We start from the raw sequence: 15,057 nt of genomic DNA, 5'->3' as shown, positions 1-15,057 counted from the left end.
TGTAACGAATATGAAAACAAGGAAAGGTTTTAGTGTGAAAGTGTGGATTCTCCAAAGGCATTTATGGGTACACTTTTTTAAGGAAGTAGACTAGATTTTAAGGATTTTAATTTGGGAGAGAATGTACCAAGTTTTAGCATTTTTAAAATTTATAGAAATCAAAATGGCTTTGATTTCATGTTTAAAATATTTATTATTTACCAGAATTCATTGCTTACAAAACTTAAATATTTATTCAAAATCTTTTGCATTTTTAAAATACGAGCCACGATCAAAATATTTTGAATAGGTATAAATTATTAACTTAATTTTTTGAAATAGATTACTTGCTTATAATATTTTAGAAAAATTCATGTTTAGGTGAAGCTTTCCTTAAATCGATTATTTTTTTATGAGTGTTTCTTCACTAGAAAAACAAATCGAAAAGGTTAATTCAAATATCGAGAACTATATATATATTTCGGTTTTTATGATTTTGCCGGCGAGAATCGGTGTGAATGAGAATCGAGAAAACAGAGTAATAAGAAACAAAACCAAAGCAAGGTGATTCATTTATGCGACTGATTATTAACATATGTGTATTAAATAATTAACCAAACCGATGGTGCGAGGGGGTGACGATGATGTAACGGGCCGGCGAGATGTCGATGTCCTTGACGTAAGGATACAAATGTAGGGGATTTACCTAATTGCAAATGGCAAACCGAATACAGCGCGAAATGTGTGTCATGGTGTATGTAATTCGTTTAGACCTCATTGTTGTTTCTTTACGTGTTCGTTTCGATGTGTATAAACATGTAGTTATAATTGACTGAACGTTATTTTTTTTTGTATATATTAATGATTAAATTTTAAAGTGAAAGCGAGCGCGCTAATCGTATTCGAAACTTATTGAAACAATTAAACAAGTCATGTCCAAATGAAAGGAGGAGAGAATATCTTTTAAATAGCCAACAAGTGTTTGTGAGTAGTCATGAAAAATCGAGATCGTGAAATAAAAACTTAATGCCCCATTGAATGTTTGTGATAGTCGAGAGTAGGCGACTATAAAATACCCTGTACTCCATAGATACCGATCCCGATGGTGATCGTGGTCCTTCTCTCCCGACTTTCGGTGTGCAAAAGCTTTAATCTTCATATCCATTCGACCTTCAATGCTGTGGATACAGGGTATTTCCAGCTGTCTAGCATCCAACACAGATCTAATTTTTAATCTAAATATATATTGAAACTGAATAGAGCGGAGATTGTGCCACACTAAAGACAAGTCCCAGGCTTGCAAAACCCCCTATATCGATCGCATTGGATCAGGTATACATATGTTTTATATTTACATATGCGGGGGATTTGGTGTGCTTTAGCGAGAACTAAACAAAAAAACAAATGGCAAAACAATTTTTTTTAGATTTTTTTACCATTAACATTAAACGAAAGGAGGAAGGCGCCAATTCCATATTTGAAATGGCATTTACTTGTCAAAAGCCTAGGTGTTAAATGTTGCGTCAATAAGCGAAATTGAAATTTTATTGTAGCGGGGCCGACGAGAGGCCCCCGACTTCCGGAATCCAAGTAAACCTAAGAAATCCAGATAAAACAATATAGTCAAGCTTTAAATGTTGTACACGATGGGGGGTTGCAGCCACTTGAAACCCAAGTTAACTAAACCAAAAGAAGAGAATGCCCAAAAACAGGCCCGAGAATAAATAAATGTTAAATTTAACTAAACGATAAATGCATATTTATAAATGTTTAAAACAAGAATTCTATAATAAACTAAAGGAAAACTATATATGTAATTGTGCTAAGGCAGAATTTAATGTATTCCAAGCTACCAAAGCGACAAAAAGCCATTAACTACGTGGAACCAAACAATGTAAACGCAAAGCTAACAACAAATACAAAATGCAACATACAACTCATTTCCCTAAAGTACAAAGGAAACGATGGAAACCTATTATTCAGTTGAGCACAAAAACCAAGCCATCTAACACAAAAAAGACCAAAACTGGACAGTATTTAACGAAGTGATTTGGTTTCAAGACAACATCTCAGCATAAAGTATTCAAGCCGAAATCGAACCGAATCCAAATAGATATAGCGAAAGAAAACGAACAAAACTATGTATTTCCAACAAACAGACACAAGTATACCAACAAAGCGATCCAAAGCAACTAAAAACCAAAAAGCGAAACAATAAAGACATTTTTGTGTGTATGCAAAATTAAATAGAAAATGTGTTTCAGAATGTTTTGTAGAATGTGGTCTAAATTTGTGTTGTTTTCAATCGAAACCAATCTGGGGCTTCAAGTCATTGCATCTTCTTTTAGTGATATACATACAATCTATTTGTCGCAGAGTTGTTATTTTCTTGTGGCTGGTCTGCCATGTTGACACACAAACTTTTCGATCGAAGCGAATTCAAACCGGCGCGTGCAATCGTCTGCATGCAACTGCTCGCATTTTCGACTCGCGCACCGATCTATGCTTTACACACGCTAACTGGACTACACATGGCGACAGCGCGACAACGCCGTCGCCTCACACGTAACGGTAGTTTGGCGCTAGTCACATTCTACGTTGTAGTCAAATTTTAAGAATGATTTCACAATATAACGAACTCATTGCGCGGCAGCGTCTAGTTGTTTTGTTAGTTTCTTTGGCAATTGAAAGACGGTTCTAATTAACAAATACAAATTTGGTTTAAGTCGATTTTAATGGCGCCAACGCAAAAAACGAAAATACCAATACTGACTAAATGGCGGAAACTCGATTACTTATCGATATTCGCGAATGTGCACTGACTGGCGAGCAGTCGCGGAGCATGCATTCGCTAACACAGCCCGATAGCTATCGCAATGGTATCGATAGCAGCACTGGCTATCGACCAACCGTACTGTCCGATAGGCTCTGACAAAAAACGCCTGCTTGCATCGATGACAGTCTTGTTTTTGTTGCGTTTAGGTTACGAAATTAATGGGAGGCAGACGAATCCTCGTTCTGCCAATATAAATAGATAGATATAAACAACAACACAAGTGTAAATTACTAGTGATTACCCCGAGAGCCAAACGAAAAAGCAAGTACGTGCAAAAGGTTGGGAAAAGGAAAAAACGAAAGCGAAACGCAGTAGAGTGAATTTATGTTGGTGTGCGTGTGTGTGACGGAAAGTGAAAAAATAGAGAAAAGGAAAATCTATTTTGTTTTAAGGTGCTAAGTGCACATAAAGGCAACCAAAAAATAAATCGTAGATATTAAACGATTATTATAAAAAAACCAAAAATAGTGCCCGTGCATGTGTGTGTGTGTGTGTTTATAGTTTTTGTTTCTTTCGTTTTATCATGCGCTCTCACTCTCTCTCTCTTTTTTTTGTTTTTGTTTTGTTGCCAAAAAACTAAAACCAAAAAAAAATCACACATGTCTGATACACAGGAAAAAGTGCAAAGCAACAGTTGCACATTGAGTCTTTCCTCTCCATTTGTTCATTTTCCTCGATTGAATTGTCAGTCTTGGTGAATTTCGACACTGTTGTAAATATAAAATCTTTGTTAGCAAGTGTGTGTGTGAAAATCCAAAATTCGTCCACGAAAAGAGAGAGCGAGGGCGCAACTCAAAATTTCTTTTCTTTCCGTATTCCGTATTCCGTATTCCAAATCCCGTTTTTTGTTTTGGTTCCGATAGAGACGGCACACACACGGCGTACACATCCTCGCTGCAACTTTTTTGTTTTTGCCATCCCCACCAGAAGAGACAAAAGGAGACGGAGCGAGTGAGAGGATCCAGTGCAAGTGCGTGTGCGAGCGAGAGCAACGATGGATCGCTACGACATGGAGGACGTCGTGGTGGCGCCCCCTGCCGAGTGCACTTCGCAGATCAAGGAGTGGCGCCTCAAGCGCGAGGCGGGCACACTAGACCGCTCTGATATCATCGATTTCTTAAAGCGCGAGTCGCCCAAGTATTTCGATTACCAGACGAGCGGTACGGATACAGGTGAGTCGGGGATGTCATGACATAAAACCCTTATTCGTTGGGAGCTGCCGGAAGGATCAGAAAACAGCTATTTTCTTTTATATGTTTCTGCTTATATGTACATACATACATAGGTATCGTTCAATCCAATTGGCGTTTATTCTTTCAATTCCAAGAATATATATTTTGTTATATGAAGTACTGATGAAGATAGTTTTAAAATAGAATACAGCATTCTTTGAATCAGAAGGCTGGTAATAATGGTACTAAATCGATGTGGCGTCAAAAGTTGGCCGAATCCCATTAAAAACTCTCGCTCTTGAATTATCATTATTCGTCGTGTGTTTTAGTGCTATTTTTGTTCTGCTTTCGTCTTTTGTTTATTGCCATTGAACAATTGCACGCTTTTGTTGAAATTGCTGTTGTTCTCACGTTTTGTCTATTTCACATTTCCGCGAATTCGTTTTTCCTCTGCGCCGTGCTTTGCTGCACCAAGTTTTCCTTTCAATTGGCTCTTCAAGTTTGCCAGCTCAAAAATGACCACCCCCTTATCCGCCCACCGCTCACCTGCCCGCCTTCTCGATTTTCTACCTGTCTCGCCTTCTATGCACACTCACTGTATGGTACACGGTGAGAAATCTTCTGTTATTCATTCATATGTAAATAGAACACTTTCGCAAATATTCATTTTCTTAGGCTCTTTTCCAATTGTCCAATACAACTTGCATGCCCCAATTCTTATTAGATGAGATCTTATAAGCCTAAATTTAAGTGTAAAATGTATGACAGTTTTTGTGGCAATTTTAAATAGCCTGTTCTTATTTTTTCCCGGTGTATGCAAGTCGTTCAACAATGACTAAAGCATGGCCTGGCCTGGCAACAAATAAATTAAGTAAACAAACTCGTTTTCCAACACATTCCGCCAGAAGTTCACATTATCCGAAGCTAAAGGCAACAATGCGACTATTGAAACAAACAAATTGGGAGAATCTATGAAAGCATTTGAGGCGTTACTAGTTTGAAGACGACATTCTGTTTATAACATATTGATTTAATAGGAAATGGGGAAATAAAACGAGAGGAGCTATTTGTTTGTATGCCAAGAATGAAAATACTTCTGGACTTGCCATTACTAAGTCAATATAAACATATGACCTATTTATGGGACTACATTTAGTAAATCACAGAATAGATTAGGTTACGGATATTGAAATATAAATATTGGGGTATAATAATAATTTCCAGTCCAGATTCTTCTTAAGTGCTCTTCATTTTCCGGCTTCATTGAGCAATCTGTTCTGGGCATGGCGAATATTTCCGCCAATTACTTCAACAATGTTTACTTTCCGCTTTAGTTAATCGGCTTTTCACCCCTTCTCATGGCTCTTATATTGTCTTATCAGCTGCTGAGCATATGGAAGGCATGGCTACCGATGTTGTTGCCTGGCATGGCAACCATAGCTCCCTATGACATAGCTTCGTTCTGCTGATATTTGCCTCCTGTCCAATTGGTTGCAGACAGAGCAATACATTCGAGTCCTGATGCACAATGACGAAAGCCGCGGCTGAGGTGAGACTTCGCTGCTGACTGATAAGCCGGAGAGTTGAATATACAAAAATATGTATTTGGAAGCAGTTTGTTCAACCTGCGTTAATCTGATCCAGGTGAACATTTGCGGAGGCCTTCTCGGCCGCCGGACCTGTCCAGTTTTTGTCGATTTTCGGTGCTTATATCTTTGGCTGTTCGCCTTATAAACGCTATACATGCCGCAAAGTACGAAGACATTTGACTCACGTCTCAATGGAAATGGAAAAGTCAAACATGGAAAACTCATGTATTATACATTAATACGTTGTTACACAAAATGCTGTCCACATCGCTTGCACATTTAACGAATTTTTTTCTTCTTTCTTATCTCTGTTGGGATATCTTCCTCATCTTAGGCGTACACAAATGTCTTGTTTCTTTTTCCGCTTTCGCTCTCGTTTCTTTGTGCAAAAACAGCACAGCTGACACAATTTTGGGCATATATGTATGTATGTATTATATTTTACAAAAGTTGTAGGTGGCCGTCCGTATTATCGAGATTTATTTGAGGTCGATCGCCCACCCTTTCAGAAATCAGAAATGCTCTTTGTAACGATCGTTGCCGCATTCGAGCCTTAAAATTTTGTTTCCTCTCGGAATCGAGAAATGTGCAATACAGTGGGTGCCATAATTAATTTCCATGCTTATGACAAATCATCTGGAACAAAGGCCAAGATTTATTTGTTCGAAAGAATAACAATACATTGGGAGCTGTATATACGTGTGGTATTTGTAATTAAGTTTAATATCGTTAAAGTTATGCATATATTTTAAATTTAATCACCTCTTGATTACTTCTTGTTGAGAGTTTAATTGAGCGCTATTAGTGGATTTCATTGTTAGCTATATATTATTATATACTGATATCAAAACTGATCATTTGCCAACAACTTTATTTTTTGAATCATATTTAAACCTCGGATGTTTATGTGTCACATTGTTACATACGCAAACATTCTTAATATTCATGTTTAAAAAATCGAGAACATATTTTTAAGCATTCCGCGATCTCTTTTTGTGACCGTGTCTGTAGAATCGCTGTGATTCAGGAAGCGATGAGGTGGCCTCCTCTTTACCGGCGTTTCCTTTCAGTTCAGTTCTGTATAGTACATTTCAGTTCGATTCGATGTTTCTTTTATTTTCCGCTCCAGGCGCCTTCTTTGTTCCAGTCTATTACGCCTCAGCAAACTGACGCACACGCAGTATTAAATGCATTTCTATATGGACACCCATATACCTGGAGATATAGCTAAATGCAGCGATATGTCTGACCGTAAAGATTAATTAAAGTAACCATTTTCGAGCTGTTGTTGATTAAGACTGCCATATGTACATATGTATGTATATAGAAAGTACTCTGCGAGTTTTCTATTTTTATTTAATGTATTGCAGACATTGAAGGCAGTAGATATGCATACATATATTTTATTTTTCACTGATAGCCCCGAAGCTACGTCAGATGCGTTGATAATAGATTATATTGAAAGCTTATCGCTCTCTTTCCAATATTGTACTTTTTCGATTCTGCGCTGCAGAGTTTTCACAGCGTTTGTGACGACCTTGAACTGCATTTGCTGTAAATTGATTATTTTGGTATTTGTATTTGCTTTTGAATTTGATTTTTTGATTTGGCTTGGTTTTTCTGGTTGCGAAAACTCGTTTAGCCCGAAGGTTTCTCTTGTCTTCGACTGTGATTCTCTTTTGCGGTCGCCCAGCCCCAATAATATAGTCGCGATCATGATCACGATCACGATCATTATCCACATGCGGTGCGGTCCGACCTGTTCTAAGCATTTGAACGATACTTCAGCCTGGCTATAATCTATTGCATTACTCACGGCATCGAGAAGCAATAAAGCAATAAAGCCAGAAGATGACAGTTTGCTAACCCATGAGTCAGTATGTTTATTTATAACCTCCGATACCAATGTCTCTGAGCCGTCTCTAATTTCATTTAACCAAAAGATACCAGGGCCGATCACAGCTGGCCCAACTTAGAAACAGTTGTTTTAGCTAACTTTGGTAATAATCAAATCAAATCAAATAATAATGAAACTGAAGCATCATTTACTGTCTCTGATCTTAGTATTTATAATTATGTTTTTAAGCATAATTTTCAACGTTGAATACTAGGAAACTAAATGAGGGAGGTGTATAAGATATAGAAGTGAGTGATCGAACTCCACGCACTTTATTGATCATGTGTATATTCCTTGCTCCAATTAAAATTCTAATATTGCGCATATTAGTGTTAAAATGTTACTTATCTTAACCAATTGATCTTCTTTCAGATACCAATGCGATTACTCGTGAGTACACAACGATTTTTAAAAAACCAAAAATGACTTCAAAACGTTTGCTGGAAACTTATCTAAAGCCACGATTGAACAACCACAACAGACACTAATTCAGTGATCCCCACAAGCTCGCACTAATCCAAACCCTAAATCCTTCCCCACTCATTTCCCAATCTTTCATCATTCAAATCCCATCCGAACCGAACCGACCAATCCATCCAATTCAATCCGATTTCAAACGTGCGGGCTGTCGTGGGACAAACTGCTTGGAGTGTGGGTGTAATCACCACGAGCATGGTTGGGGCCAAGGGCCTACGAACTCGGAGAACTTGCGCGTCGGGGTGCTGTTTCACTTGACCCATGCTCAGGCGAACGTGGTGCCAGAGATCAAGCGGCTTAAGTGCACGAAGAGCCGGATTTGCGGCTCCAGTAAGTCTGGAGCGGATTAACGTGACGCGACCACACACCAGCTAGGCTTTTAATATACTTCGCATTCAGCAACTCATTGAGTCCACTTTGGTTCTGTTCAAACTAATGGTGTCATCTCTTCCAGTCAAATGCATGTTCAAGGAGTCGCTGGCCAAGGAGGAGATCATCGATGTCGTGGTGGAATTTATGCTGGGCGACAACCCTTCCTCCGCACTGGAGAAGCTCCGGCTGGAGGGCAACACGGCCACCGTCTGCGGCAAGGTCTTTAAGAACGGGGAGCCCACCTACAGTTGCCGCGAGTGCGGCGTCGATCCCACCTGCGTGCTTTGCGTCAACTGCTTCAAGCGCTCGGCGCATCGCTTCCACAAGTATAAGATGTCCACTTCCGGCGGCGGTGGTTGCTGCGACTGCGGAGACGACGAGGCCTGGAAGAAGGATCACTACTGCGAGCTGCATCTGGTTAGTATCAAGTAGACCACACACGCAGATGCTAAACAAGGAAAACCTAGTATAACTAAGCAACCAATTAACACAATTTCTCCTATACATTCGTCTGTCCAGGCAAATCGCAAGAATCCGCTGGAGAGCAAGATTCTGACAGACGCGGTACTGGAGCGGGTTGAGATCTGCTTCGGGGCAATCCTCGCCTTCTGCGTGAGTTATTTGGAGATCGAGCCGAACGCCAGCCTGCAGTGCTTGGATGGCGATGTGGAGGGCGACGCGGACGCAGCGCAGTACTGCACTGTGCTCTACAACGACGAGTCACACACTTTCGACCAGGTCATCCAGACGCTGACCAAGATCGCCAAGTGCCGGCCGAAGGACGCAATGGAAATTGTGGCGGCAATCGATCGCGAGGGACGAGCGGTGGTCAAATGCGATACATTTGAGGTGGGCTAACAGACACAACTTCTTCGCAAGAGCATCATTTATTCAGTGCGGTACCATTTTTCAGGAGTGCAACAGACTAAAGGAATCCATCGAGAATCAGATGATCTTGCCAACCGCCCTGCTGTCGACGGCGCGCAACAACCAGTCCCTGAGGACATCGGTGCTGCACATCGGGGCCGTGGCCTGTCAGCAGTTTGCCCTGCAGCTGCTCGGCTGGTTCCAGGAGTTCCTGGTGCGCCACTACCTCTTCCGGAAGACGTTCTCCGAGCTGGTGCAGCGCAAACAGGAGGCCTTCTGCATCCGGCACATCCTCGAGTACGACGTGAAGCTGTGGAAGACGGCGCGCACCTGCTGGCACCGCCTTCTCATCTCTGGCATGCTCATGGAGTACGACAACAAGATGGTCCTAGCCCAGGAGTTTTCGCGCCGCTACGCCACTATTGTGGAGGACTTTATCAGCGATGACCACGATCACGCTTTTTCGATAGTCTCGCTCAGCGTTCAGCTGTTCACGGTGCCTAGCATAGCACATCACCTGATCGCTCATGAGGGCATCTTTGACAAGCTGCTGCACACGTTCTACCACGTAGCCATCGAGAAGTTCATCCGTAACAAGACGCTGCACTTTAGCAAGAACATCGCCAGCCTCACCTTCTTCAAGCGGGCCAACTACATCCTCTACGATCTGCGATACTTGCTCAGCCTAAAGCCGGAGATGCTGAGCAACGATCTAAGGAACGGTTTCCTAGAAGGTAGGCACCGGCAGCTTGTTGAATTTGTAAGCCATTCAAGATAATTGACCCCATTTGTAACACACAGGCTGTCGGGCTTTGATGCGCGTGCTAAACGTGATGCAGGGCATGGAGTCGATAACCAGGCAGACGGGCCAACACATGGACTACGAGCCGGAGTGGGAGTGCGCCTTCAACCTGCACATCAAGCTGGCCACGACCATCTCGCAGGTTATTGAGTGGGCGTCCGGCGATGTGAAGCTGCTACGTAAGCTCTACAAGATGACAATGCGGGCGCTGGTGAGCAACAGCTTTATTGTGGGCGGCGAGAGGATCGTACAGCCGAAGAAAGTGGCTGGCCATTTAGCCAATTGTCTAGTTTATGACGTATCAGTGCAGCCGGTATCCATCCACCTGCCTTTGTCGCGTTTCTACGCTGGAATTTATCTGCACTTGGGTGCCCACGATTTAACCTACGATGAGCTGCAGACGGAAACAGATGCGCTAAGCATTAAGCTAACGCCCAGGGAGATCATCGAACCGGTTTTATGCACCCAAGCAATGATCGCCCAGGTGGCCGCGGGCATGTGGCGCCGCAATGGTTACACCCTGCTGCACCAACTCTACTTCTACCGAAATGTGCGTTGCCGCGTAGAGATGCTAGACAGGGACATAGCCTGCCTGCAGATCGGCGCCTCCCTAATGGAGAGCAACGAGTTCCTGATCCATGTATTGAATAAGTTCAACATGATCCCTTGGTTACAAGAAACCCACTGGTCCATGTTGTCCGATAATGAGATGAACGATGAAATCTTGCGAGAGGCATCAATCTTTGACGAATTCTTGGAACTACTGATCGTTATCATTGGAGAACGTTGGATGCCTGGCGTTTCGATGGTTACCGAAGAGGATCGCCTGCGCAAGGAGATCATCCAGCTGTTGTGCATCAAATCCTACTCACACTCGGAATTGAGTCGCGCCTTGCCGGATGGCAATAGCGGAAATAACGACATTATTTTCGAGGACGTTATCAACACGGTGGCCGTGTTCAAGAAGCCCGTTGGAGCAGACAGTAAGGGGGTATACGAACTAAAAGAGCATTTGCTTGTGGAGTTCAACATGTACTTCTATCACTACACCAAAGAGGACAAGTCCAAGGCCGAGGAACAGCAGCGGGAGCGGCGAAAGGCCAAGAAGCAGCTTGTCTGCTGCCCGCCACCGATGCTGCCGCAACTAACACCAGCCTTCACGTGAGTTTAAAGGCAACATACCCTAATATATGTCTATATACTCACGCATGGCTCTTTCAGATCCATGGCCAACATCCTGCAGTGCCCTGTGTTCTTGAACATCTGCATCTTGGTTATGAACAGGGCCTTGAATACGCATAGTCGCTCCTTTACCGAATCGCATCTTCAAAAGGTATATGTATTATATTTTACTAATGGTTCAATCTTCCTAATATTTCATTTCGTATATTTCCCTACAGGTCCTTCACCTGCTGGGTTTTGCCATTCAGGAGGAGCTTAGCGAGCACTATTCCTTCTTGAGCTTCTACGAGCGTTCCCAGAAGTACGGAATTCTGGAGAAGTTGGAAGAGCTCGCCCGTTGCCCGAGGGTGAGTCTCATCCCTAAAAATTGAAATTCCCCTAGCTAATTTTTGGTTTTTATAATTACCCGACCAGTTGGAGGCTCATTACGACTTTGTGCTGTGGACCATCGAGCGCTACAAGAAGCTGCAGGCCAAACAGGCGCCCAGTGATGGTGGAGCAGGACCTAGTGGCTCTCAGCAAAGCGCCGGGGAGGAACTGCCACTCAGCTCCGAGGAGCAGGCGCGAGAGGAGAAGGAGAATCGTGCTCGTTTGGCGGCCGAACGTCGTGCACAGATAATGGCCCAGATGCAGAATGCCCAGAAGTCGTTCATGAATAGTAATGCAGAAATGTTTGCGGCCACCGACACGGAAACGCGCGAGGAGTCAGCATCCACGGGTGCCATGGATTGGGAGGATATACCCTCCGAGGAGGAACAGGGAGCAGTGGCCCTTAAGCCGAACGTAGCCTGCTTGGGACCGGACCGCAAGTTTTATCAGGGCAGCGATGATACCGTCAAATGCATCCTATGCTTCGAGAACTGTGCCATCAGCCGGAATATCCCGCAATTGGTTAGCTCTGCCTTTGTCCAGACCTCGCGGGTGATCTTCACTACGCCAAATTTGCGTACTAGTCAGAGCGCACTGCACATGAGTTGCTGTGGCCACGTGATGCACTACGACTGCTGGCTGGAGTACTTCAGCAACGAGGAGATCAAGGAGCTGCGTCGTCCGCACCGCAATCGTGCGGCCCTAGGCCAGGCGGCCAACGTGGAGTTCCACTGTCCGTATTGCCGAACCCTTAGTAACACTGTACTGCCGGTAACAGCATTGCCCGCTTTCTCGCCGGCTCCTACATCGACCGATAGCTATTTACCATTGGACAGTTTCGTGGAGATCATGAGCACACTGGCCATTGAACTGGGTGCCATGAAGGACGATGAAATGGCTCTCTTTCCTAGTGTGTCCAACATTCTGCGCATGTCCGGCGTGGTCGTTGGGGGTATGGCACAGTTCGAGCGCAGCGTGCACCTAATTAAGAATCTTCCTGGGTTGCACGGCGACTTTGGCGAAGTGTTGGAATTCCTAAACAAAGCGCTGATAAATACCATGCAGATTCAGCAGTCACATCTTAAGGACCAACCAGCCACTGCACTGGAACCCGGAAGCCTCGAGTTGGTGCCCATGCTGTGGGACACGTGTAGCTACACGCTGCAGGCGCTGGAGATCTATTTGTACGTGGTCCAAAAGCCATTGAAGGCCGAGCTGTCCATGCGCCACCAGAGCTGTGCCAGGAACTTGGTGAGGGCTTGCGCACGCTTCTCGGCTTCGGAATTGAATAATGAACTTCCATTGCTACCGTCGTTGCGTTTCCAAGCGGAATTCTCCGCTAGACTGCTGGACACCGTATTCAATCAAAATGGCACCAGTGTGCTCGAGTGGGACTGCTTCCGCGTGCTGGTGCCGTTCCAGTTTGGAGTGCTCAATCTGATGGTACCCGAGAAGGGTAAGTGTCATTAAGGGTCATTCATCAACCAGTTGTAATTAACCAGATTGTTTCATTATTTTTCAGGTCACAGAGCGATCGTACCCAGCGGCAGCATGTTCGACTTTTACATCCTGCAGACTATGTTCCTGGCCCACCTGACCAAGGCGGTCCTCTGCTTTAATGTGGATAAGGAAAAGGCTAAACGAGCGGCAAAGACGCCCAATCCTGAACTCACACAATTGGATTACGTGGAGCAGCTACCGTCAAGGATTCGGGACAATATGGTGGCCTTCTATCGCCGCTACAATATTCCGGCCAGAGTGCTGCAGAAGAATAAACAGATGCAGCTGGCGGAGGAAGACACGGAAGAAAATCAGAGTCAGGAGCAGACAGTGGTGATACCCTGTGAATCGCATGATTTGGCCCTTCTTCTCGAGTACGTGCAGCGACAGATGAGCTCATTCCTGCGCTGCTCCTGCCTCTTCTATCGCTTTCTCACCGACGTGGATTTTCCAGACACGTTTCCCACAGATCAATTGGATCGCTTTGATCTAATGTGCCAGTATTTGGGCCTGGACCCCATGCTGGGTGTCTACTTTGACATGGAGACGGTGTACGCCACCATGATGCACTCGTTTGCCTCGCATCCGCACATTGACCGTGACGTGGAGCAGCGTTGCCAGCCTGATGCCCGTCGCTCCCTGCAGCTGGAACCTTGCCTGCGCCCGCTGCCGCGCTTGAAGGTACTGTGCGACGACTTCAGCGATTTAATCAACAGCGTATCAGACATCTTCTGTCCGAACAACGAGCGCGAGGAGATGAAGACGCCAACGATGTGTCTGATATGCGGCTCAATTTTGTGCGGTCAGTCGTACTGCTGCCAGCCGGAGCTGGGCAAGGTCTCGGTGGGCGCGTGCACCCATCACGCTCACGCTTGTGGCGCCGAGGTGGGCATCTTCCTGCGCATCCGTGACTGCCAGGTGGTGTACCTGGGCCGCGGCAAAGGTTGCTTCATTCCGCCGCCATATTTGGACGAGTACGGCGAAACGGATATGGGTCTGAGGCGCGGTAATCCGCTGAGGCTCTGCCAGGCGGCTTACAGCAAGATCTTCCTGCAGTGGCTGGGGCATGAACTGCACGAGGAGATCGCCAGGCTGAACGACAACACAAATGTTGCGGCGGCGGCGCAGTGGCATCACATGTAGTCGTCCGCAGACACCGAGAAGGAAGCTGAGGGCAGGCAGCAAAAAGGAAATAGCGGCAGTCTATGTGATTATTACATACTAACATTAGGAGAGCCTATTTATACGTCTAAGCATTTTACTACTTATCCATTTTGGAGAAGCGCTCACTCATCCAGCGAGCCCATCAAGCACCCAGCCAGCACCCAGCGCACACCCATCCCACACCCACAGTCAACGACACCAGCCACGAACACAGCACCACCACAGAATCCTGTCCAGCGGCCCCAACCGACACCTGAGACCATTGTTTGATTTTTTCTTATTAATTAATATTAATTGAATACAATATTCTTATTATTTTTTTGAGCTAACGTTAGAAAACTTGTTGATAGTTTGAGCGGCCCAGCGCCCTCCTCTAGTTATATATATGTATGTATATATATGCCTATGTATACATATATATATACGTATGCTAAAAATATAACGACTAGGTTTAACTTTTGCCAGCACTTCAAATGTCGCAGCAACTAAAGGAAGATATTTACTTTAAAATAAAGACAAAAATATGTATTTCCTGCTCTCTCCCTCTCTCACACTCCTGCTCACGCAGCCCCACTCGATGTATATATGTAGTCCCAAACTTTGAGTGCCGATCCTAACCAGGTTGAGATCCTATTTTTGGCGTTTTTTGAGTTGTATATTTAGTTAGTGTAAAAATATTGATACCGATTAAGAGTACGACCGAAATTCACAGTCGCGCCCACCCGCTTCCCTCAATCCCTCAAACCATCACCACAATACACACACCTGCCCATCCGCCCACAACCTACGCACACAGTGAAGCATACACCTACAGTCGCCCTCTCTTTCAGAGCGCTGCTTTGACATCCATC

The 15,057-nt window shown here is 44.4% G+C and overlaps 1 protein-coding gene across 4 annotated transcripts; it reads left to right on the top strand.

The window, feature by feature from the left end:
• The first annotated feature begins 2,919 nt into the window (after positions 1-2,919).
• On the top strand, positions 2,920-14,974 carry LOC6550059 (E3 ubiquitin-protein ligase UBR1). 4 transcript variants are annotated; one of them, XM_026982250.1, is made up of 11 exons: positions 2,920-3,080; positions 3,743-3,987; positions 7,846-7,863; positions 8,405-8,739; positions 8,842-9,171; positions 9,236-9,923; positions 9,991-11,152; positions 11,213-11,324; positions 11,392-11,520; positions 11,588-12,998; positions 13,065-14,974. In XM_026982250.1, exons 2-11 carry the CDS (start codon positions 3,810-3,812, stop codon positions 14,183-14,185), a joined length of 5,484 nt encoding a protein of 1,827 aa, XP_026838051.1. In that variant the 5' UTR covers positions 2,920-3,080; positions 3,743-3,809; the 3' UTR covers positions 14,186-14,974. The 4 variants fall into 4 exon arrangements, with proteins under 4 accessions (XP_026838051.1, XP_001977518.1, XP_026838052.1 ...); XM_001977482.3 differs by having other exon boundaries at positions 3,679-3,987; XM_026982251.1 differs by having other exon boundaries at positions 2,920-3,093.
• The last annotated feature ends 83 nt before the right edge of the window (positions 14,975-15,057 follow it).

This window comes from Drosophila erecta, unplaced genomic scaffold, assembly GCF_003286155.1.
Source record: "Drosophila erecta strain 14021-0224.00,06,07 unplaced genomic scaffold, DereRS2 tig00000126-arrow-pilon, whole genome shotgun sequence".
In the NCBI taxonomy this organism is placed as follows: domain Eukaryota; kingdom Metazoa; phylum Arthropoda; class Insecta; order Diptera; family Drosophilidae; genus Drosophila; species Drosophila erecta.
Note: the sequence above shows the minus strand (reverse complement) of the source record. Positions and strands in the feature narration are given on the sequence as shown.

Excerpts from the sequence above, each read along its gene's own strand:
- LOC6550059 (XM_026982250.1), top strand. The coding sequence starts at position 3,810 with ATGGATCGCTACGACATGGAGGACGTCGTGGTGGCGCCCCCTGCCGAG. Across the intron at positions 11,325-11,391 it reads CCGAATCGCATCTTCAAAAG|GTCCTTCACCTGCTGGGTTT; the intron begins GTATATGTATTA and ends ATTTCCCTACAG. Across the intron at positions 12,999-13,064 it reads TCTGATGGTACCCGAGAAGG|GTCACAGAGCGATCGTACCC; the intron begins GTAAGTGTCATT and ends ATTATTTTTCAG.